Source organism: Saccopteryx leptura, chromosome 5 (assembly GCF_036850995.1).
Source record: "Saccopteryx leptura isolate mSacLep1 chromosome 5, mSacLep1_pri_phased_curated, whole genome shotgun sequence".
In the NCBI taxonomy this organism is placed as follows: Eukaryota; Metazoa; Chordata; class Mammalia; order Chiroptera; family Emballonuridae; genus Saccopteryx; species Saccopteryx leptura.
The window spans coordinates 121,057,493-121,079,975 of record NC_089507.1 but is presented as its reverse complement, the minus strand read 5'-3'; the positions used below and the strand labels follow the sequence as shown (position 1 = coordinate 121,079,975).

The 22,483-nt window shown below is 44.3% G+C and overlaps 1 protein-coding gene across 2 annotated transcripts in view; it reads left to right on the top strand.

Annotated features, from left to right (window-relative positions):
- Window positions 1-22,483, top strand: part of YME1L1 (YME1 like 1 ATPase) — an 86,012-nt gene that overhangs the window by 4,519 nt on the left and 59,010 nt on the right. The window contains exon 2 of one of the 2 annotated variants that reach the window (XM_066384867.1): window positions 19,362-19,490. The exons of the other annotated variant lie outside the window; for it this stretch is intronic. Coding sequence (XP_066240964.1) covers window positions 19,362-19,490 — 129 coding nt within the window. The remainder of the gene's footprint in view (window positions 1-19,361; window positions 19,491-22,483) is intronic. 2 annotated transcript variants of the gene reach the window in all.

The window sequence follows — 22,483 nt, the reverse complement described above, 5'->3', positions numbered from 1 at the left end:
GTAGAATCTGAAGGGTCTTCTTCTGATGCCAAGCAGTCATTAACCCCTTAGCAGTTTAGCCAACCCGAATTGAATGACTTAGTAAGAATGACATAAAAATTGTCCTCGACTTTCTGAAGTATGAGGAGCATAACTGGATCATTTGTGTGGATCTTAAAATAGTAAATTTCCTGCTAGGAAAACAGAGAGGTTTCATGAAGTATCCTTGCTTTCTGTGTTTGTGGGACAGCCGAGCTTGGGACAAACACTAGACACAGAAAAAGTGGCCGAAACGTGAAGCTCTGGAAGTAGGGATGCAAAATATTGTGAATGAACCTGTAGTTAATTGAGATAGGATCATTTTTCCCTCACTTCATATCAAACTTGGCTTAATGGAGCAGTTTGTTCAGGCTTTGAATAGAGAAAGTGAATGCTTTCAACATATTATTTCTGCTTTTCCTGCCTTGTCTTTCAAGAAGATAAAAGCAGGTGTATTTGATGGACCTCAAATTTGAACCCTCATAGGTGACGAAGAATTTGCCAGGAAGATGAATAAGAAGGAGAAAGCAGCATGACAGTCTTTTGTGGCAGTTAAAAAGAACTTTCTTGGCAACAAAAAAGCAGAAAACTATGAACTTCTGGTTCAAAGGATGCTGTTGGCTTTCCGCGACATTGGATATAACATGAGCGTTAAGATTCACTTCCTGAACAGTCATCTTGATAAATTTCCCGAAAATCTTGGAGCTGTTAGTGATGAGCAGACTACTGCTGGAGCATAAAACAGATTATCCTCTACAAGTACACAAATGCAAGAGCTACAAATGCAAATTTTTGCCTGAATAGAATTTAAATAAGTTATGTGCAAATTTTATGATTAAAATAAGTGTTTTAATATGTTCTATTTTGAAATTGTAGACAAATTCTGATTCAATCCAATCTTTTAGTATATTAGTGTATTTACTGCATTATATAAATTATTTTATTTTCACAAAGATGATGCCCAAGAAGACATTCTACTTCATTATGTTAAACTAAATGTTGAAAATTTTACAATAAGATGAAAACCTAAAATCTTGAATTGCAAAAAACCTGTAGCTTATGAGAAAGACTAATTTCAGATTTGAGATCAGCACACTTGAATTAGGTAAGAACAAGTGTTTTTGTGGATGCAACAAAAATTTTGTTCCCCAGTGATGTGTGAGGATTTTGTATAGACATTTATTTTCTGGTAGCTGTGTGACTCCTTTGGTTTTTTTTTTTTTTTTACAGAGACAGAGCGATAGATAGGGACAGACAGACAGGAACGAGAGAGATAAGAAGCATCAATCATCAGTTTTTCCTTGCGACACCTTAGTTGTTCATTGATTACTTTCTCACATGTGACTTGACCACGGGCCTTCAGCAGACAGAGTAACCCCTTGCTCAAGCCAGTGACCTTGGGTCCAAGCTGGTGAACTTTGCTCAAACCAGATGAGTCCGCTCTCAAGCTAGTTAGTTACCTTGCAGTGTCAAACCTGAGTCCTCCGCATCCCAGTCCGACGCTCCAATCACTGTGTCACTGCCTGGCCAGGCACTCCTTTGGTTCTTTTCCTTTGTGTTTCTGCCTGTTGCTTTTGTTTGGTGGTATTCCATACTACTTCCCTGTTTTCTCTCTTTTCAAGCTATGTATCTCATGTTTTTTGTTTGTTTGTTTTTTTGGTGGGTGGGTACCATGAGGTTATTGAGAAAAAGTTTCATATATACAGTAGTCCTTTGTCTTATGAATACTCCATCCTTTGCTAATTAAGAACTTTACCTCCTCCCCCTTTATGTTTTTGTTGTCCCAGATTATCCTTGTTTCTTTTGTAAGTTTGTCGACGATCTTACATAAAACTAGTTTTGTTCTTTGTTTCAGGTAGAATAATCCCCTGAGTATTTCCTGCAGTGAGGAATTTTTTGGTGATAAATTCCCTTCTGTATGTCTGGAAAAATCTTTTCTTCATATTTAAAGGATGACTTTGTTGGATATAATATTATTAGCTAGTAATTCCTCTCTTTTAGTACTTTGAATGCTTAGTTACACTCTCTTCTGGCTTGCAGAGTTTCTACTGTGAAGTCTGATGATAACCTAATAGGCTTCCCTTTATATATTTCTTCTTTTCCCTGGCTGCCTTGAGGATTCTTTTTATGTCGGTCATTTTTGATAGTTTTAATACAGTGTGCCTTGGTTAAGGCCTCTTTGTATTGAGGTAACTAGGTGTTCTGTATCCTTCATGGATTTGAGGATCTAGCTCTTTCCATAGATTTGGGAAGTTTTCATCCATTATTTATTTGAATAGGTTCTCCATTTTCTTCTCCCTATTTTCCTTTTCTGGTATGCGTTTTATTCTTATTTATTTATTTATTTACTTATTTACTTAGTGAGAGGTGGGGAGGCAGAGAAACAGACTCCTGCATGTGCCCTGGGATCCACCCAGCAAACCCCCTACCAGGCAATGCTTTGCCCATCTGGGACTGCTGCTCCACAACTGAGCTATTTTAGCACCTGAGGCGAAGCCATGGAGCCATCCTCAGTGCCTGGGAAACCATTTGAGCCATGGCTGTGGGGTTGGGGGAGAAAGTGAAGGGAGAGTGGTGAAGTGGATGGTTGCCTCTCCTGTGTGCCCTGACCAGGAATGGAAACAGGGACTTCCACACGCCAGGCCAGTGCTCTACCACTGAGCCAACCAGCCAGGGCCTCTATTATTCTTGTGATGCTCTTTCTGATGGAGTCCGATGATTCTCCTAGAGCTCTTTTGTGTGTTCTATGTTTGTTTGTTTTTTCTTTTTTAATTCTTGAGTCTCTTCTTTCCTTTGCATCATCTCTAGGTTTCTATCCTCAGTATCACTGATTATTTCCTACATTGGGTCAGCTCTATTGGCTGTGCTTGCTGGTTTGTTTAATATTTTACAATTAAAAGAATTTTTTAAATTTCATATTTTATTTATAATTTTAGAGAGGAGAAAGAGAGAGAGAAGGGGGAAGGAGCAGGAAGCATCAACTCCCATGTGTGCCTTGACCAGGCAAGCCCAGAGTTTTGAACCAGCAACCACAGTGTACCAAAAAGAATTTATTTATTTATTTATTTATTTATTTTTTGTGACAGAGACAGAGAGGGGGACAGACAGACAGACAGGAAGTGAGAGAGATGAGAAGCATCAATTCTTTGTTGCGGCACCTTAGCTGTTCATTGACTGCTTTCTTATATGTGCCTTGACCCGGGGGCTGCAGCAGACTGAGTGACCCCTTGCTCAAGCCAGCAGCCGTAGGCTCAAGCTGGTGAGCCTTTCTCAAACCAGATGAGCCCGTGGTGAAGCTGGTGACCTCAGGGTTTCAAACCTGGGTCTTCTGTATCCTAGTCCGACGCTCTATCCATTGCGTCACTGCCTGGTCAGTCACTTGTTTGTTGATTTGTTAATAAGAGCCGTCTGGCAGGTGTGAGGTGATACCTCATTGAAGTTTTAATTTGCATTTCTCTGATGAGTAACACTGAACATTTTTTCATATGCCTGTTGGTTATTTATTTGTTCTCTTTGGAGAAGTGTCTATTCAGGTCCTTTACCCATTTTTTAAAAATTTATTTTAGAAAAAGAGAGAGAGAGAGAGAGAAAGAGACGGAGGGAGGAGCAGGAAGCATCAACTCCCATATGTGCCTTGAGCAGGCAAGCCCAGGGTTTTGAACTGGTGACCTCAGCATTCCAGGTCAACACTTTTATCCACTGCACCACCACAGGTCAGGCCAAGCCTTTAACCCTCTATGTTTTTTTTTCCAAAGTGAGAAGGGGGGAGGCAGACAGATAGACTCTCGCTTGGGCCCGCCTGGGATCCACCCGGCATGCCCACCAGGGGGCGATCCTCAGGCCCAGTGGGGCACTGCTCTGCTGCAATGGGAGCCATTCTAGCGCCTGAGGCGGAGGCCATGGAGCCATCCTCAGTGCCCAGGCCAACTCTGCTCCAATGGAGCCTTAGGCTGCAGGAGGGGAAGAGAGAGTTAGAGAGAAAGGAGAGGGGGAAGGGTAGAGAAGCAGAAGGGCGCTTCTCCTGTGTATCCTGACATGGAATTGAACCTGGGACTTCCATAAACCGGGCCGACGCTTCACTGCTAAGCCAACCACCAGGGCCGGCTTTACCAATTTTTTAATTGGATTGTTTGTCTTCCTGGTGTTGAGTTTATACATTTTTTTTTCTTTTTTAAGTGAAAGGAGGGGTGACAAAGAGACAGACTTCAGCATGTGCCCCACTGGAATCCACCCAGCAAGCCCTCTACAGGGCAATGCTCTTTCCATCTAGGGATGTTGCTTGGTAACAGGGCTAATATTAGTACCTGAGGCCTCCACAGTATCCACGGAGCCATCCTCAGCACCCAGGACCAACTTGCTTGAACCAATTCAGCCATGGCTGCAGGAGAGGGCAGAGAGAAAGAGAGAGAGGAGAAAGGGAGGAGTAGAGAAGGGTTGCTGCTTCTCCTGTGTACCCTGACCAGAACTCGAACCCAGGACATCCACATGCTGGGCCAACACTCTACCACTGAGCCAATAGGCCAGGGCTGAATTTATAAAGTTTTTATAGATTTTAGTTATTAACCTCTTATCAGACATGTCAGTGAATATATTCTCTGTAGAGTGGGTTGTCTTTTTATTTTGTTAATGGTGTCTTGCTGTGCAAAAGCTTTTTTTAGTTTGAAACTGTCCCGTTTGTTTATTTTGTCCTTTATTTCCCTTGCCCAAGATATATTGGCAAAAAGATATATTGGCAAAAAAATTGAGAGATTTCTGTGAGTCTACTGCCTATTTTTTCTTGTAAGATTTTTATGGTTTCTCAGTTTACACTTAAGTCTTGTATACATTTTTAGTTTGTTTTTGTGAATGGTGTAAATTGATGGTTTAGTTTGATTTTTTTTGTACGTACCTGTCCTGTTTTTCCGAGTACCATTTATTGAAGAGACTGTTTTAACTTCATTGCATACTCTTGCCTAAATATTTGTCAAATTTGTCAAATATTAATTGACCAAAAAGGTGTGGGTTTATTTCTGGATTCTCTCATCTATTTCATTGATCTGTATGCCTGTTCTTTTTTTTATTTTATGATATTACTTATTCATTTTAGCCTTTTGAGTAGTATGAACGTTTCTGTACATCCTCAAGCCTGCTGATCATTCAGATAACAAAAATTTTTATTTAAAAAATGTGTAAGGCAACATTATAAAAAGGCAAATGTATGTTCTTGTTTCTATAAATTGTTTATCAAACAAACACGACTTTAATAAAACTGTAACTGTAACTAATTTTATTTAAAAAAAACAACAAAAAAAACAAATCCCCGGAGTCAGCAAGCATGAAAAATCTCACTATTCAAAGGGTTAGAGAAGGGAGAGGGAGAGAGAGAGAGAGAGAAAGAGGAGAGGAGAGGAGCAGGAAGCATCAACTCCCACAGCCTGGGGTTTCAAACCCATGCTTAGTGTTCCAGGTTGACATTTTATCCACTGCACCACATGTCAGGCTTGTATGCCTGTTCTTATGCCAGTACTAAGCTGTTTTGATTACAATGCCCTTCTAGTATAGCTTGATATCAGGATATTAATTCTTCCTATACTTGAACATGGTATAGGCTTCCTCTTTTTTGTATCTTCCTCAATTTCTTTTTTCAGCCTGACCTGTGGTGGCTCAATGGGTAAAAGCATCAACTTGGAACACTGAGGTTGCTGGTTCAAAGCCCCGGGCTTCCCTGGTCAAGGCACATATGGGAGTTGATGCTTTCTGCTCCTCCCTCCCTTCTCTCTCTCTCTCTCTTTCTCTCTCTGACTCCTCTCTCTAAAATTAATAAATAAAATCTAAAAATAAATAAATAAAAATAAAAAAAAAATTTCTTTTTTCAATGTCATAATTTTCCAAGTATGTCTTTTACCTTTATTTTTTGTTGTTCCAATAGTAAATGGGAGTTTTATTTTTTTTATTTATTTATTTTTATTTTTCTGAAGCTAGACACGGGGAGAGACAGTCAGACAGACTCCCGCATGCGCCCAACCGGGATCCACCCGGCACGCCCACCAGGGGGCGAAGCTCTGCCCCTCGGGGCGTCGCTCTGTTGCGACCAGAGCCACTTTAGCGCCTGGGGCAGAGGCCACAGAGCCATCCCCAGCGCCCAGGCCATCTTTTGCTCCAATGGAGCCTCAGCTGTGGGAGGGGAAGAGAGAGACAGAGAGGAAGGAGAGGGGGAGGGGTGGAGAAGCAGATGGGCACTTCTCCTGTGTGCCCTGGCTGGGAATTGAACCCGGGACCTCTGCACGCCAGGCCGACGCTCTACCACTGAGCCAACCGGCCAGGGCTAAATGGGAGTTTTCTTAATTTTCCTCTCTGACAGTTTGTTTTTGGTATATAAAAATTCCACTGGTTTCTGAATATTAATTGTATATCATGTCACTTTGGTGAATTTTATCAGGTCCACTAGTTTGGCACAGACTTTAGGGTTTTCTGTGTACAGTACAGTATCATGTCGTTACTGGTATATAAAAGTGCCACTGGTTTCTGAATATTAATTGTATATCATGCCACTTTGGTGAATTCATTTATCAGGTCCACTAGTTTGGCAGAGACTTGAGGGTTTTCTGTGTACAGTACAGTATCATGTTGTCAACAAATGACAGTTTTACTTCTTTTTTTCCTTTCCTATTTGAATGCCTTTTATTTCTTCTTGTCTGATTGCTGTGGCTAGGACTTCAGTACTTTGTTGAAAACGAGTGGTGAAGTGCAACACCCTGGTCTTATCCCTGATGTTAAGGGGATTGCATTTAATTTTTGCTCATCAAATATGATGTTGGTTATAGGCCTTTATTATGTTGAGGTATGTTCCCTCTATCTCCACGTAGCTGAGAGTTTTGATCATAAATGGGTGCTGGATTATTTTTCTTTTTCTCTCTTTTTAGCAAGAAAGAGAGAGGGAAGGGAGAGAGAGGAGAAGCATCAACTCAGTTGCATCTCTTTAGTTGTTTTTTTTTATTAATTTTTAAAAAAATTTATTCATTTTAGAGAGGAGAGAGAGAAAGGGGGGAGGAGCTGGAAGCATCAACTCCCATATGTGCCTTGACCAGGCAAGTGCAGGGTTTTGAACTGGCAACCTCAGCATTCCAGGTTGACGCTTTATCCACTGTGCCATCGCAGGTCAGGCCTCTTGAGTTTTTAACTGATTGCTTCTCATACATGCCTGATGGGGCAGCTCCAGCTGAGCTAGTGACCCCTTGATCAAGCCAGTGATCTTTGCCTCAAGCCTGCAACTATAAAATCATTAAATCATTTTGATAATCCCATGCTCAAGATGGTGAACCTGCCCTCAAGCCAGATAAGCCCACACTTAAGCCCATATACCTCTGTTTTTCAAACCTGGAACCTCAGTGTCCCAGTTCAATATTCTATTCACTGCACCACCATGGATGAGGCAATGGGGGTTGGATTTGATCAAATGCCTCTTTTGTACCTATTGATGTAATTTTTTTTATCCTTTTTAAGTGAGAGGAGAGGAGAGAGATAGACTTCCACATGTGTCCTAACTGGGATCCACCTGGCAGTCCTGTCTGGGGCCAATGCTCCAGTCCCTAGCTATTTATAACGCCTGAGACTAACGTGCTCAGACCAACCGAGCCATCCTCAGCGCCCCGGACCACACTCAAACCAGTTGATCCACTGACTGCAGAAGGGGGAGGGAAAGGAGGAGACAGGCAGATGGTCAATTCTCCTCTGTTCCCTGACCAGAAATCATACCTGGAAGATCTATATGCCAGGCCAGTGCTCTATTCACTGAGCTATCAGCCAGGGCTCCTTCATTTTGTTTATGTGAGGAATCACGTTTATTGATTTGCAAATATTATACTAGCCTTGCCTCCCCAGAATAAATCCCTTTTAATCACGATGTATGATCTTTTAAATGGATTGCTGGGTCCAGTTTGCTAATATCTTGTGAGAATTTTGGCATCTGTGTTCAGCAGAAATATTAGCCTATAGTGTTCTTTCTTTGTAGTGTCTTTACCTGGTTTTGGAATTAGGATATTGCATGCCTTGTAAAATGAGTTTGGAAGTCTTCCTTCCTCTTGAATTTTTTGAAATAGTTGGAGAAGGATAGGAGTTAGTTTCTAATTTCAATGTTTGATAAAATTCCAAATCGTCTTGAAATTTGTATTTTTAGGAATTTGTTCATATCCCCCAGGTTGTCCAATTTTTTGGCATATAGTTCTTCACAGTATTTTCTGACAATCCTTTGTATTTCTGTGATGTCCGTTCTTGCTTCTCTTTCATTTCTGATTTTATTTGGGTCCTCTCTTTTTTTTCCTTGATGAGTCTGGTTAAAGATTCGTTAATCATGTTTACCTTTGAAAAGAAACAGCTCTTGGTTTCATTGCTCTTTTGTAATTTTTTTAACCTTTGATTTTTATTATTTCCTTCCTTCTACTTCCTCTGGTCTTTGTTTGATGTTCTTTTTCTAGTTGTTTTATGTGCTAGGTTAGATTGTTTATTCAAGAATTTTCTTGTTTCTAAGGTATGCGTGTAATGCTATTAACTTCCGTCTCAGGACTGCTTTTGCTGTGGCCCATAGATTAGGCTCTGTAGTAGGGGCCACTTCCCCCGTATTGAGCCCCTGATGAAGAGACCCCAAACTAGGGGGTCCGCTAATGTTGTCTTCCTGAACTCAGCTATCTAACCCAACAAGCTTGCAACCTGTGGAGGGGTTGATGAGGTGAGGCTAGTGTGAGCCCACACTCCAGTCTTCCAATAGAAGACTCTGGGAGAAGACCAGGCAGCTGCAAGAGGAGGTGAAGTGCCTGAAAAGTGGAGGCAAATCTTAAGGAACCAGAGCCCTTTTATGGAGCTGCTGTGAGCTCTAAGCAAGCTGATGCTTATACACAGGTTGGCCCCTTCCACACACACACAGGCACAGAAAGTGAAGACAGTGGTAGGTACAGACAGGTAGTCCATGGTGGGCTAAAAACAAACATCTGTCATCAACCTATATCCGAATTCCACCCAAGATGACCCAAAACCAACACAATCTGTGGTGATTGACCACACCGAAGCTAGACTCAACTAGCCACACAAGCAGCAAGCCCAAAGGAGGAATCCAGCAGGAAAATCATAATGAAAACTTAAGAGATAGTAAAATGAAAATTCTGAAATGAAGAATGCACTTGAAGGAATCAACAGCAGGTTGGGTGAAGCGGAAGATGACTGAATCAGCAATTTAGAGGACAAGATAAACATAAATGCAAAAGCAGAGCATCAAAAAGAAACACTCAAGAAGGCTGAAGAAACTCTTGACACCTTTGTGACAACATGAAGCAAAACAACATCTGCAGCATAGAAGTTACCTGAAGGAGAAGTGAAGGATCAAGGGATACAGAACTCGTTTGAAAAATTCATAGCTGAAAAATTCCCTAACCTGATGAAGCAAAAAGTCACATAAGTTCAAGAAGCATAGAAGTCCCATTAAAGATGAACCCAGAGGCCCACACCAAGAAACATCATAATTAAAGTGCCAAATACGAGAGACAAAGAATCCTAAAAGCAAGAGAAAAGCAATTAATTACCTACAAGGGAGCCCCATAAGGTTGACATCAGACTTCTCAATTAAAACACTTCAGGCCAGGAGTGGCAAGAAATCAAGGAATAAATAAAAAATTTTCTTGAGACAAATAAATGAAAGACAAATCCCTCAGCTACTGCTGGACACTCAGTTCTATTTCTCCCCAAAGAGGTGGGCAGCAGGTTCATGCTGGATGGGGCCGATTGACTCCTCTGCAGAAGTTGTTTCAGCTGAGGATCCCCTGGTCTCAGGGAGGAAGATGGAGAGAGTCTTCCACTGGGCTGATTGGGACCCTTTCTCCTGAAGGTGTTAAGTCCCTTGACCAGTCTCTCCAATATGCTCCGAAGAACTCACACTTTGGATGTCTGAGCTCTCAGCCTCTCCCTTCTGCCTGTGGAAATTATCCAGTGGGACAAGGAATCTGGGACTTGGGCAGGCTGTGAGTCTCTACTTTGTCCACTGGGTGTGTGCTGCTGTGCAGGTGTTGACCACAGAGAGTGGAATTGACCTCCCTGAGTTTGGTGCTTGCCGAGCTGTCCTTTGGTATGCTGCTAGTAATGCTCGTTGGGTCTTTTCTCCAATGTTGTCTGTAGTATGTGTTGGTTCTAGGCCTCTTAGGAGGCAACCTGGTGCAGACCAGTGTAAGACACTGACTGTGACTGGCCGTCAGCAACCTTGTAAGCAATCCATGGTTTGTGGCTGCCTCTGCTGTGCTTAGTTGCACATGGAAGGACCGAGCTACACCCCTATGCTGGCTTTTGCCAGCCCCGGCCCTGGAGGCAAGTCAGCAAAAGACTCAACAGAGTTCCCTGAGAACTGCCCCCTGCTGCCTCTGCCTTCTGGTTGCTTGTTAGGTTTGGCCCCTGAAACATGGCTGGAGCCATGTTTAGGCATCAGGAATGGTGGTAGGTGTGACTCTGACCCCAGGCCCCAGGTGATTGTACTGAATTTTTTCACAAACCTCAGTAGAATGGAGCCACTAGGAGTCCAGTAGAGTGGCCTCTGAAACCCAGAGATGTAGTCTGCCTACAGTCCAGACAGTTTCTACTGAATCTCCCATGGGGCGGAAGGACCAGTCATATTTTCAGGAAAGTGGGGGGAAAGCTCTAATTTCAATGCCAGACAACTGAGTCACTGTCACCCTCTGAGTCTTTTCAGCACCCTGTTCCCTGGCTTATTTCTCAGCAAGGGTCCAATCTCCATAGGTTGGTATCAGAGAGATTCCCGAGGGTGGGGCAGTTGCTGTCCCCCAGGCTGCTCATGCCACAAGGAGGAAACTGCTCCACCCAAGAAGGATGGCAACTGCAGTATTAGAGACTGATTCGGCACAGGGATTCTGGTGGCCATCCTCCACCATGTCACTCCCCGGGCCATCAATTTCATATTTTCCTCATGCAACTCTATTTCTTTCAGCCCTCCCTCTGCCAAAGCCCAGGGTAAGTGACTGTGAACGAGATTTTCTGCATTGGCCCTTTTAAGAGGGTGCTTGCATCTCCGAGATGTCTCATCTCTTTCTTGCAGACAGAAGCCTTGCCTCTTTTTACTGCCAAATGCTGTGTGGGCATCTCTTCTGTGTCGTGGTCTAGCCACGACGAGTCTATTACAGGATCTTCGAACGGGAATAGGTATGAAATTGAATAAATGATAGAGACTTAAAGATATATACATACAGATGGGTTCGGGAGGATGGCATGGAGAACAGTCTCTACTGTTCCTCAGCGGTAACGTCACAGCCCCAGAAGCACATCAGTCTTTATTCAGGAAAAAAAAAACGTGGTCCATTAGCAAGTCAATTGTTTCCAAGACAACTCAAAGACAACCCCCACCATACTATTCAAATCTGACTTTAAACCAGTAAGAAACTAGCTTCCAGCCTCTTCTGGAGAACATGGGTGGGACAAGCGAGAATCAGGTGTAGCTCTTTGTTAACTAGGCAGGTGAGGTGGGGGGTGAGGCCCAACACCTCAGTCCCCAAGATATCCAGATTGTAAAAAGACTGTTTATATTTCGGTCCCCAAAACTTCTGGGCTCATGTGTTCTAGGCTGGAGTGTCCAGCCTGGGACTTAGGACCCACACCTCTCAGGGTGAACTTCTCCACAGCTGCTGGCTTCTGGGAGCAGTGGCAGCCCTTTTCGTGTCTCTGCACTTCTACCAGTCTCGATGTGGTTCCTTCTGTGAATCCTTGGTTATTGACTCTTCTTCATTTATTATAGCCTAGAGTTGGTTTTTCAGGACGATTGTTCTTAAACTATCAATAGTCACAACTCCAGTTTGGTCTGGGAAGAGGCAGGTGGAATGGTTGTCTGCCTAGTCCATCGTCATCTTAGATCAGTATTGCTAGTTGTTTGGCCAGTGGCCGCGGCCATCACAGCTGCCTGGCCTGTGCAGGTTCTCATTTGATTTGGACAGACAGTAATGAAACAACGGAGCCAAGAACTGGTGGGGCATTAGCTTTAATCCTGCCTTGCACCCCATGGGCGAGAAATTCACACAGTGGGAAAACACTTCCCTTTCCATTCAGGGCTCCCAAAGCCACTGATTCAAAGGTTTCTACCTCACCAGCCTTATTCACCTCTGTTCCCCATCTCCTTCTCTCTGCACAAACTCTGCACAAACTGGCTTCTCCCTCAGCAATGCTAATTTCAGGAACCGAGAGAGGGAGCGCGAGCAAGAGAGCGCACGCTCCCCTGGTCTCCTAATTTTATAGTGTAGAAATTAAAGCCTTTAAGCTAGTATACGAACAAGGAAGTCTCTGAAACAAAGCCACTTATCTGAGGCATAAATGGGATTCCTCATAAGAGTGCACCACCCACATCAGGGGTCCCCAAACTTTTTACACAGGGTCCAGTTCACTGTCCCTCAGACCGTTGGAGGGCCGGACTATAAAAAAACTATGAACAAATCCCTATGCACACTGCATATATTTTATTTTAAAGTAAAAAAACAAAACAGGAACAAATACAATATTTAAAATAAAGAACAGGTAAATTTAAATCAACAAACTGACCAGTATTTCAATGGGAACTATGGGCCTGCTTTTGGCTAATGAGATGGTCAGTGTCTGGTTCCATATTAGTCAATGCTAGCCGTAACAAGTGATATGACGCGCTTCTGGAGCCCTGACGCGTGCCTCCCGCATCGCTGCGCTTTGTGGCGCCACCACATACAGCACACAGGATGCATCCTGTGCTCTCTCACTGACCACCAATGAAAGAGGTGCCCCTTCCGGAAGTGTGGCGGGGGACCTCTGACCCACATCATGCAACAGTCAAGGGTGTGGGAAAGGTTTAGTCTTAAAACTAAGCCTTAGGCTATAAGGACCCTGCCTGCTTACAGCCTTTCCCCACACCCAATGCAAACTATAAGCGAGCAAACATCGTATTTGCAAACTTATTTGACCCATATTCCACCCCTTTTGCTCACTTACAATCTAAAGCACAGGTATTCCTGCACCAGGAAATTAGGCACATTACACAAATTACAAAATTACAACAACATGACAAATCATACAATTTCAACAGTTACAAAGATACACTTCACTAGTCTCTAAGCACTTTGCCAAAAGCGCACAATGTCCTTGGACTTCTTTCTAGTTGTTTGAAAAGCTTCCCGGGGCAGGAGGGCCTCCAGTAAACCCTCCCCGCCCCCAATCAGGGTATTTCACATTGTCCAAAATCCATAAGTCCATCCAACAAAGGAGCCAGTGCCCACTCTGGTCATAGTCCAGGAATCAGTCCACACACATGGGGCCTCAGCCACTCCCCTCATCCCTGCTGTCCTGGCAGGTCTTACACTGTCCCAAAGAGGAGCACATGGCAATGGCAGTCAGCATTTCCATCTCTGCTCCAGAGAGCATGATGACGCCCACCCCTATGTTCCCAAATCGCAGACCTACCAGGGCATAGTAAGTACTCCTTGCTGCTGGGCCCTCACCTTCTGGAGACTGCGGATCGCAACTCCAGCCTGATTCTCCTCATCCCCCAAAGAGGAACTGAAAACACCAGCTCCCGCTGCCGGGCTCGAGCCCCAGGCTGCCGCCACTTTCTGCTCCATAGGTCTTGAAGCCCCGGCCCCCGCCTCCCACTGCTGCTGGCTCTCCACAACATTCAGGGCAATCTGCAACTCATGAACCTGTGATTCCTTCTCCGGCGTCTGCTCCATTTCCAAGTGAATCTTGCGAACCTGGTCGTCCTCCTCTGGTGGTTGCTACAGCTCCAGGGTCAGCATCTGTTTCTCTCACATTTGCTCCAGCTCCTTCTGCTCGGTTTGCAGGTCTCAGGCAGCCTCTTCCACAGAACTCTTGGTTTCCCCTTGAGTAAAAAACAGCCCACAGCCCCTAAAAGGATAGCTGTGGGGAGCCAGAACAGCAGCCAGTCCTCTACCACACACCTCAAGGGTGGCAGCTCCATATCGATCTTCGAATCCTGCCACAAACTACGCCGGTTGTATGGCCAGGGGCCGCAGCCACCACCATCGTGGCCATGCACATGCAGGTTCTCATTGAATTCTGGCAGACCGTATAGAAATGGCAGAGGCAGAGGATGATGGGCCATTCTGTTTATTGGTGTTTCACCAAGACAGGCAAGCCACAAGAGAAGCCAAAGGAAAAGCAGAAAACCTGCTTTTCCATAGAGGGCAAGGGGTCAGGGAGGCTTCTGCAATGCAGAAACCGAGAGTGAGTGAGCCCCCGGTCTGCTGCATTTTATAGTGTAGAAATTAAAGCCTTTAAGCCAGTACACAAACAAGGAAGTCTCTGATACAAAGCCACTCATCTGAGGCATGATGGCTTTTCTCATAAGAGTGCACCACCTCACATCATGCAACAGTCAAGGGTGTGGGGAAAAGCTTAGTCTTAAAACTAAGCCTTAGAGTATAAGGATCCTGCCTGCTTACAGCCTGTCCCCCATACCCAATGCAAACTATGAGCGAGCAAATATATACATCATATTTGCAAACTTATTTGACCCACACTAGTTCATTCTTAATCTCATTTATTGACTTCTTCATCTCCAGAATTTTTTTTTTTTTTCATTTTTTTCTGAAGCTGGAAACAGGGAGAGACAGTCAGACAGACTCCCGCATGCGCCCGACCGGGATCCACCCGGCACGCCCACCAGGGGACGACACTCTGCCCACCAGGGGGCGATGCTCTGCCCATCCTGGGCGTCGCCATGTTGCGGCCAGAGCCACTCTAGCGCCTGAGGCAGAGGCCACAGAGCCATCCCCAGCGCCCGGGCCATCTTTGCAACAATGGAGCCTTGGCTGCGGGAGGGGAAGAGAGAGACAGAGAGTAAAGCGCGGTGGAGGGGTGGAGAAACAAATGGGTGCTTCTCCTGTGTGCTCTGGCCGGGAATCGAACCCGGGTCCTCCGCACGCTAGGCTGACGCTCTACCGCTGAGCCAACCGGCCAGGGCCCATCTCCAGAATTTTTGTTTGGTTCTTTTTTAAAGTTTCAATCTCTTTGGTAAAATACTCTTTTTGTTTATTAATTTGTTTTCTGAATGAATTAAATTGCCTGTTTTCTCACACTTTGTTGACTATTTTCAGAACTATAATTTTGAATTCTCTTTTGTTTATATTCCCATCTTTCCATGTGTTTAAGTTTGCTTTTTGGATTTTGTAAGGCCAGGGGCCACAGCCCTGGCCATGAAGGTTCACGTTGGATTCAGGAAGACGATAAAAAAACTGTGGAGCCAGAAAATGGTGGGCCATTCCGCCTATTAGAGGCTCGTAAGGGTGGACAAGCAAACAGGCAGGGAATACCACTTATTTCTCTCTCTCAGCGTCCACCAACCTCAACAGAGCTCCCAAGCCCCTACTTGGTCTCCAGTTCCACAACCCCTGCTCATTCTCCAAACTCTCCCCCCAGACTCTCAGGCTCCCACCAACCTCAGCTCTCCCCAGCAAAATAGGCCCAGTGGAAATACCCCTTCTCTGGCAGACAGTAGCAAACAGTCGCCCCTCCCTACTGTTGCAGGCAGTCTGCAGTTTGCAATATGTTGCCCTGAGGGCAAGCACCTGCATGCAGCCTTCCATAGACCATACACAGGGCGCTGCCCTGCACCAATGCGAAATACAACTGAGCAAACCTAAGCACACTTGTTTCACACTGGAAACACATTGCTTGCTTGACAGATATTTTTAATTTTCTTTCTGAACTGCATCACCCCCTTGGTAATTCGTGGTACTTGATGGGCTCCTCCTCTGTCTAGACCAGTGGTAGTCAACCTGGTCCCCACCGCCCACTAGTGGGCGTTCCAGCTTCCATGGGGGGCGGTAGCGGAGCAACCAAAGTATAAATAAAAAGATAGATTTAAAAAAAAAAAAAAAGATAGATTTAGGCCCTGGCCGGTTGGCTCAGCGGTAGAGCGTTGGCCTGGCGTGCGGGGGACCCGGGTTCGATTTCCGGCCAAGGCACATAGGAGAAGCGCCCATTTGCTTCTCCACCCTCCCCCCCTTCCTCTCTGTCTCTCTCTTCCTCTCCCGCAGCCAAGGCTCCATTGGAGCAAAGATAGCCCCGGGCGCTGGGAATGGCTCCTTGGCTTCTGCCCCAGGCACTGGAGTGGCTCTGGTCCTGGCAGAGCAACGAACGCCCTGGAGGGGCAGAGCATCGCCCCTGGTGGGCGTGCTGGGTGGATTCCGGTCGGGCGCATGCGGGAGTCTGTCTGACTGTCTCTCCCCGTTTCCAGCTTCAGGAAAAAAAAAAAAAAAGATAGATTTAACCATAGTAAGTTGTTTTATAAAGAGTTATTCTGCCAAACAGCAAAAATCCGACATAAAGTACTTGGTAAGTAATTATTATTATATGCTTTAACTTGCTGTAACTCTGCCTTATAAATTTTATAAAGTAAAGTTACTTCCCTACTTTATAAGTAACTTTCACCATTACTGTGGAACCGGTGGGCGGTTAGAAAATTTTACTACTAACAGATATTACAAAAGTGGGCGGTAGGTATAAAAAGGTTGACTACACCTGGTCTAGGCGTTGGTATCAGTAGCTTTTAGAGCAGATAACTTCCAAGAGATCTTTCTATTATCTTACAACAGGTAATGCTGAATTGCAGCTTTTAACTGGGGGTCGGCTGGGTTGGGGTAACCTAGCTGTCTTCTTTGTTCCAGCAATAGCGACCTTGGGCCTCTGTGTGTTCTTCCCTGCGCCCTGATTGAGAACCAGACATACAGTAACCTCTTTGCTCAGGGGAAACAGTGGTTCTTCAGTATTAGTTCTTGGGTATGCTGCTAATGTCCTTTGCACCCCAATACCAAGGGTGAAGGGAGGCAAGTTGCGAGACGCTGAGGGATTGTGTGGTTTTGTGTCTCCGTTTCTCTGCCTGGGTTGCAGGCTGTGGGCAGACCGCAGGTGAACGAGCAATGTCCCAGAGCTGTTTCCCCTGCCCAGGTTCCAGCATTTAGTTGCTGTTCTCATTGTCAGAGCTCCCACTGACTCTCCACTCTTCCTGGTACGGAAACCCAGACAGCCAGATTCCTCCCCTCTCCAGAGCCCTATCTGTGGATGAGCTCTTGGCTGCAGGGCTGTGTCCTCATTCTCCCCCATCCTCCATTAGCCCGCCTGTGTGTGGAGCTGGGGGTTTATTTCCTGTTGCAGCTATTCAGATCGTTCAAATTTCAAGGGGAGAGAAGTCAAGGAGTTCTCTCACGCTGCCCTTCCTCTGCTGTCACCCAAGAGTCCTCTTAAAGGGCCTGTGTTCAAACTTGCTCAGACTCACTCTTGCTGAGCTTGAATGCTGGGGTGGCAACTGGAAAGGTGCCAGGCATATAAGGGAGGGATTAAATGTTCTGGCTTCAAGGTGAATGCTGGAGGGACAGCTATCCCTCAGACAGAGTGCTGGCAGAGGCCATTGTTCCTTTGCTGAGCTCACCCCCTCCCCCGCACCGAACAGCAGGCTGATTCCATGTCTAAGTCTTCATGTATTAGGCTAACGCTATTATCCCACTCTGGTGACTTCCTGAGACCCTGTCCCATCCAACATTCAGGCCCACCCAGGCTGTTTACAGTGGCTTTTCCATACAAATGGCTTGTCTTGATGCATGCTGCTGTCTTGCCTAAAATTTCTTAAGGTTCACAAACCCCAAACAAGCAGCACCTGGCCTGGTGTGCTCCATGCCTCTCTCACTGTGGCCCCAGGCCTAGCATTAGTGGCAGCTAGCCCTAGTTCATAGCTTGGCATCTCCCGGACATCTGCATGTTCAGGAAAAGTAGTAGCCATCTGCAGAGCTCTCTCTTTCTCTCTTTTTTCCCCCCATAACATTAGTGTTTATTGCTTTATATGAATACTGTATTGAAAGCCCAATCATTAAGTTTACATACAAATTGTAGGGTTATCTGCTACATCACAAAGGCAGTGAACACATTACATTCTACAAAATCTACAGAAATTTAAAAATTCTAAATATCAAAAGGTATAGCTGAAGAAACAGGTATAAATTTGGCAGCCAGTAATTTTGACAAGGAAATTGCAGCTTGCATGACATACAGTATATGTGAATTAGATAATAATTTAGTTGAAAGTAATCACTGAGCTTTGTGCATCTGAAAAATATAACACTGGCTGTTAAAGAAGCATGTTCAAAAATATTTAATTCAAACTGACCAGGCAATGGTGCAGTGGATAGAGCGTAGGTCTGAGATGCTGAGGACCTAGGTTTGAAACCCCCAAGGTCGCTGGCTTGAGTGTTGGGCTCACCCAGCTTGAGTGTAGGAATGGCAGCTTGAGCATGGAATCATAGACATGGTCACTGGCTTGAGCAAGGGGTCACTATATCAGCTAGAGCCCCCCCACCATCAAGGCATGTATGAGAAAACAATCAATGAATAAGGTGCCACAACTATGAGATGATGCTTCTCATTTTCCTCCCTTCCTGTCTGTCTGTCTGTCTAACACAAAATATACTGCTCACAAAAATCAGGGGATACTTCAAAATGAATATGATGCTATAAAATATCTCGATTTCTGTGAACAGTACATACATTTATTTATTTAATTTACTTCAAAATGTCATACAAATTATTGTGGTGCCTGACCAGGCAGTGGCGCAATGGATAGAGCGTAGGACTGGGATGTGGAGGACCCAGGTTTGAAACCCTGAGGTTGCCAGCTTGAGTGCAGGGTCACTGGCTTGAGCAAAGTTTCACTTGCTGTGCTGTAGCCCCCTGGTAAGGCACATATGAGAAAGAAATCAGTAAACAACTAAGGTTGCAACAAAGAATTGATGCCTCTCATCTCTCTCCCTGTCTGTCCTTATCTGTCCCTCTCTCTGACTCTCTCTCTGTCTCTGTAAAAAAAAAAAAAAATGTGGCTCCTATGCACTCCTAAAGCTTCAGTCATTTATCTCCAGTACATTACTAAAGTTAATACATTAATTCTTCCGGTACAGTGGTGTTTCATATCATTGACATTTGTATACTCTACAATAAGCCTTAAAAAGAAGTAGGTAATGTTCACAATGTTCAGAAAAGTAAGCAAAAGTTTAAGGAACCTGCCTGATTCTTCTGATATGTTCAGCTTTATAAGCATTCATTCTACAAAATAGTAAGGTAATGTTTGAATACAATTTCTAAGATAAAGCACATTTCCTCATAAATAATGAAGTCTTTTGCTCAGACACCTCAGAAGTATACCAAAGAATTTTAGTTTGAACAGATCTTTTGGATTGTGTATAATCTGGTATTTGAACAGACTTAAGATTTCCAGGGTTTCACAAAAGCCAGATTTTGTTTGATTTACTCATTTGTGGTGGTATGCACTACTTAATATTAACTTTCATCATTTTTAGGTTACAGTTCCTCTGAGTCATCTCATCACTGCCTTCCATTCACCAAAAAACACCTCTTCTGCCAGTGTGTCCGTTTCTCAAAACCAGCATCGAGAAGTGGTTCCTGAGCAGGAGGCTCCCAGCAATGACGTAATAAGTTTTACCCTGTTTGTCTGAGAAAGTGTTTTGATTTTGTGCATTGTAAACATATTTGAAGCGTTTTTCTATGTTTAAGCATTTGTAATAAGATGATTTATGTCATCAGCTAAATCTCCTTTATGATTAAAGAGATCCAGTTCTGGCTTAATTATATAGATGGAAAAGTTAGTTTTATTTATTTATTTATTTATTTATTTATTTATTTATTTATTTATTTTACATAGAGAGAGAGTCAGAGAGAGGGATAGATAGGGACAGACAGGAACGGAGAGAGATAAGAAGCATCAATCATCAGTTTTTTGTTGCGACACCTTAGTTCATTGATTGCTTTCTCATATGTCCCCTGACCATGGGCCTTCAGCAGACCGAGTAACCCCTTGCTTGAGCCAGCGACCTTGGGTCCAAGCTGGTGAGCTTTTGCTCAAACCAGATGAGCCCGCACTCAAGCTGGCGACCTCGGGGTCTCGAACCTGGGTCTTCCTCAATCCCAGTCTGACGCTCTATCCACTGTACCACCGCCTAGTCAGGCAGTTTGTTTTATTCCTTAACATTTAATTTATAAAAAATTTCACACGGAAGTCGATTTGGTGTTGACTCCTAGGTAACTATTTGTGTGATACCATTCAGATATAATAGATTTTCTGATGCGTTGCTTTAAGAGTAGCAGTAAATCCATAGTTAACTGACCATATTTACGTGCTGAGTCTCAGGGAGGATGGAATAGTAAAGTTACCATCTGCTGCCTTATAGCAACTTTCAGTGTAATTGAACAACTGAGTGTAGGTACCTGCAAGTAAAATATGTAAGCTGCGAAACTGTTCTTTCAGTATTCTGAGAATTATAAATTCATTGTTGCCTAGGATTCCCTACCAGGAACCCTCTTGTTTACAAGACTCATTAATAAGATAGCTCAATATATATATTGAGCTAGACAGACTCCCGCATGCGCCCGACCGGGATCCACCCAGCACGCCCACCAGGGGCGACGCTCTGCCCACCAGGGGGCAATGCTCTGCCCCTCCGGGGCATCGCTCTGTTGTGACCAGAGCCTCTCTAGCGCCTGGGGCAGAGGCCAAGGAGCCATCCCCAGCGCCCGGGCCATCTTTGCTCCAATGGAGCCTAGCTGCGGGAGGGGAAGAGAGAGACAGAGAGGAAGGAGAGGGGGAGGGGTGGAGAAGCAGATGGGCGCTTCTCCTGTGTGCCCTGGCCGGGAATCGAACCCGGGACCCTTGCACGCCAAGCCAACGCTCTACCACTGAGCCAACTGGCCAGGGTAAAATATATTTTTTAAAATAGAAAATCTGTAGGTAAGTTTCCCAAAGCGACTTTAACCAATAAATAGCTTATATTCTTAGTACTTGATATCACGGACTGTGGCACAGGACAGTAGAGGAAGAGTTAAAGAAAGTTCACTTTTGTGGGAATGGTTTTTTGGTCAGTGTTAAGATAAAATTTAATTAGATGAAAATTTATCTTTGTCATCTTTATGCTTTTGTTTTCTATACTGTTTACCCGATCCTTAGTGCCTCTTTCTGTAGGCATTCCATTGTTGTTCTACTGTCCTGACAGTCTTCTCCCAAACTATAGCCCAAGAGAGCTTTCCTAAGGAAAATACTCCCTGTGGTGGCTCAGTGGGTAAAACATGGACCTGGAACGCTGCGGTCGCTGGTTCAAAACCCCGGCTTGCCCGGTCAAGCCACATGCGAGAGTCAACTACCTATGAGTTGATGCTTCTTTTTCCTCCCGCCAGTCTCTCTCTCTCTCTTTCTTTCTCTCTTCCTGTCTCCCTCTCCCTCCCTCCTCTCTCTAAAATCAATAAATAAAATCTTAAAAAATAATTACTACACGCAGCAAAGTTATGTTAATTTTTATAAATATGTACATCAAAGAAATGAAGTTCATCTGTGAACAAATTCCTCAGAGATAATGCTAAAATTTTGTGTTCATATTTCAGTTTTTTTCTATCATGCTTTTGTTTTTTTATAATAATTGGATCATATTGCAGTTCTGATTTAGATTCTGCTTTCTTCATTTAATAGTCTTATGAACTTGTTATACCATACATTTTTCAAAATTTTAATGACTTCAAAGTATTATATGATGTCCCATTGGTGGATATTTTTTCCCTTCTTTTTGTTCTTTGTTTTTTGTTTTTTGATAAGAAAGGAGAGAGATGAGAAGCATCAACTCATACTTGTATCACTTTAGTTCATTGATTGCTTCTCATATATGCCTTGATGGGGGGGGTCTCAAGCTGTGTCGCGAACCTGCATGACTACTATATTCAGGTCCCGAGCGAGAACGGTGCAGAATTAAGAAAAATACACTTAAAAAATTAAAGAATAAAAGATGGGGTCTGGAGGGCTCTGCGATTACTGCTGGCAGAAACAGACCGCCTAGCAGAAAACATGGCTGCACCCAAAAACCACATCTTCCTTTATTTACAGGGCAAAGTGGGACATGAGCAAATCAATAAGATCTTTTCTGATTACAGTTTCCAAGGCAACCCAAGAATTCCACCAAATGCAGAAAACACCCGGAATACCTTAACATACACAAAGAAGCCAGTCTTTCCTTCCAAGGAACATGGGGGGCAGGACGAGCATCACAGCTAACATGGAGGTGTGGGGAAGGGCTTAGCTTTTTGCAACTGAGGTGGGGAGTTGGACAGACTGTCAGCTTAAGCCAGTTCCCCACACCTCTGTCCCCCAGAAATCCAAACTCTAAAAACCCTGTTGATTTTTTGGTCCCCAACAAAGCTGAGCCAGTGACCCCTTGCTCAACCCAGTGACCTTAGGATCAGGTAGATAGATGATCCTGCACTCAAGCTGGTGTCCCCACGCTTAAGCTGATGAACCTGTGCTCAACTCAGGTGATCCTGGGATTTTGAACCTCGGACCTCAAGTGTCTCAGATCAGCACTCTGTCCACTGTGCCACCACCACCGGTCAGGCTGTTTCCAGTTTTTTGTTGCTATTAATACCA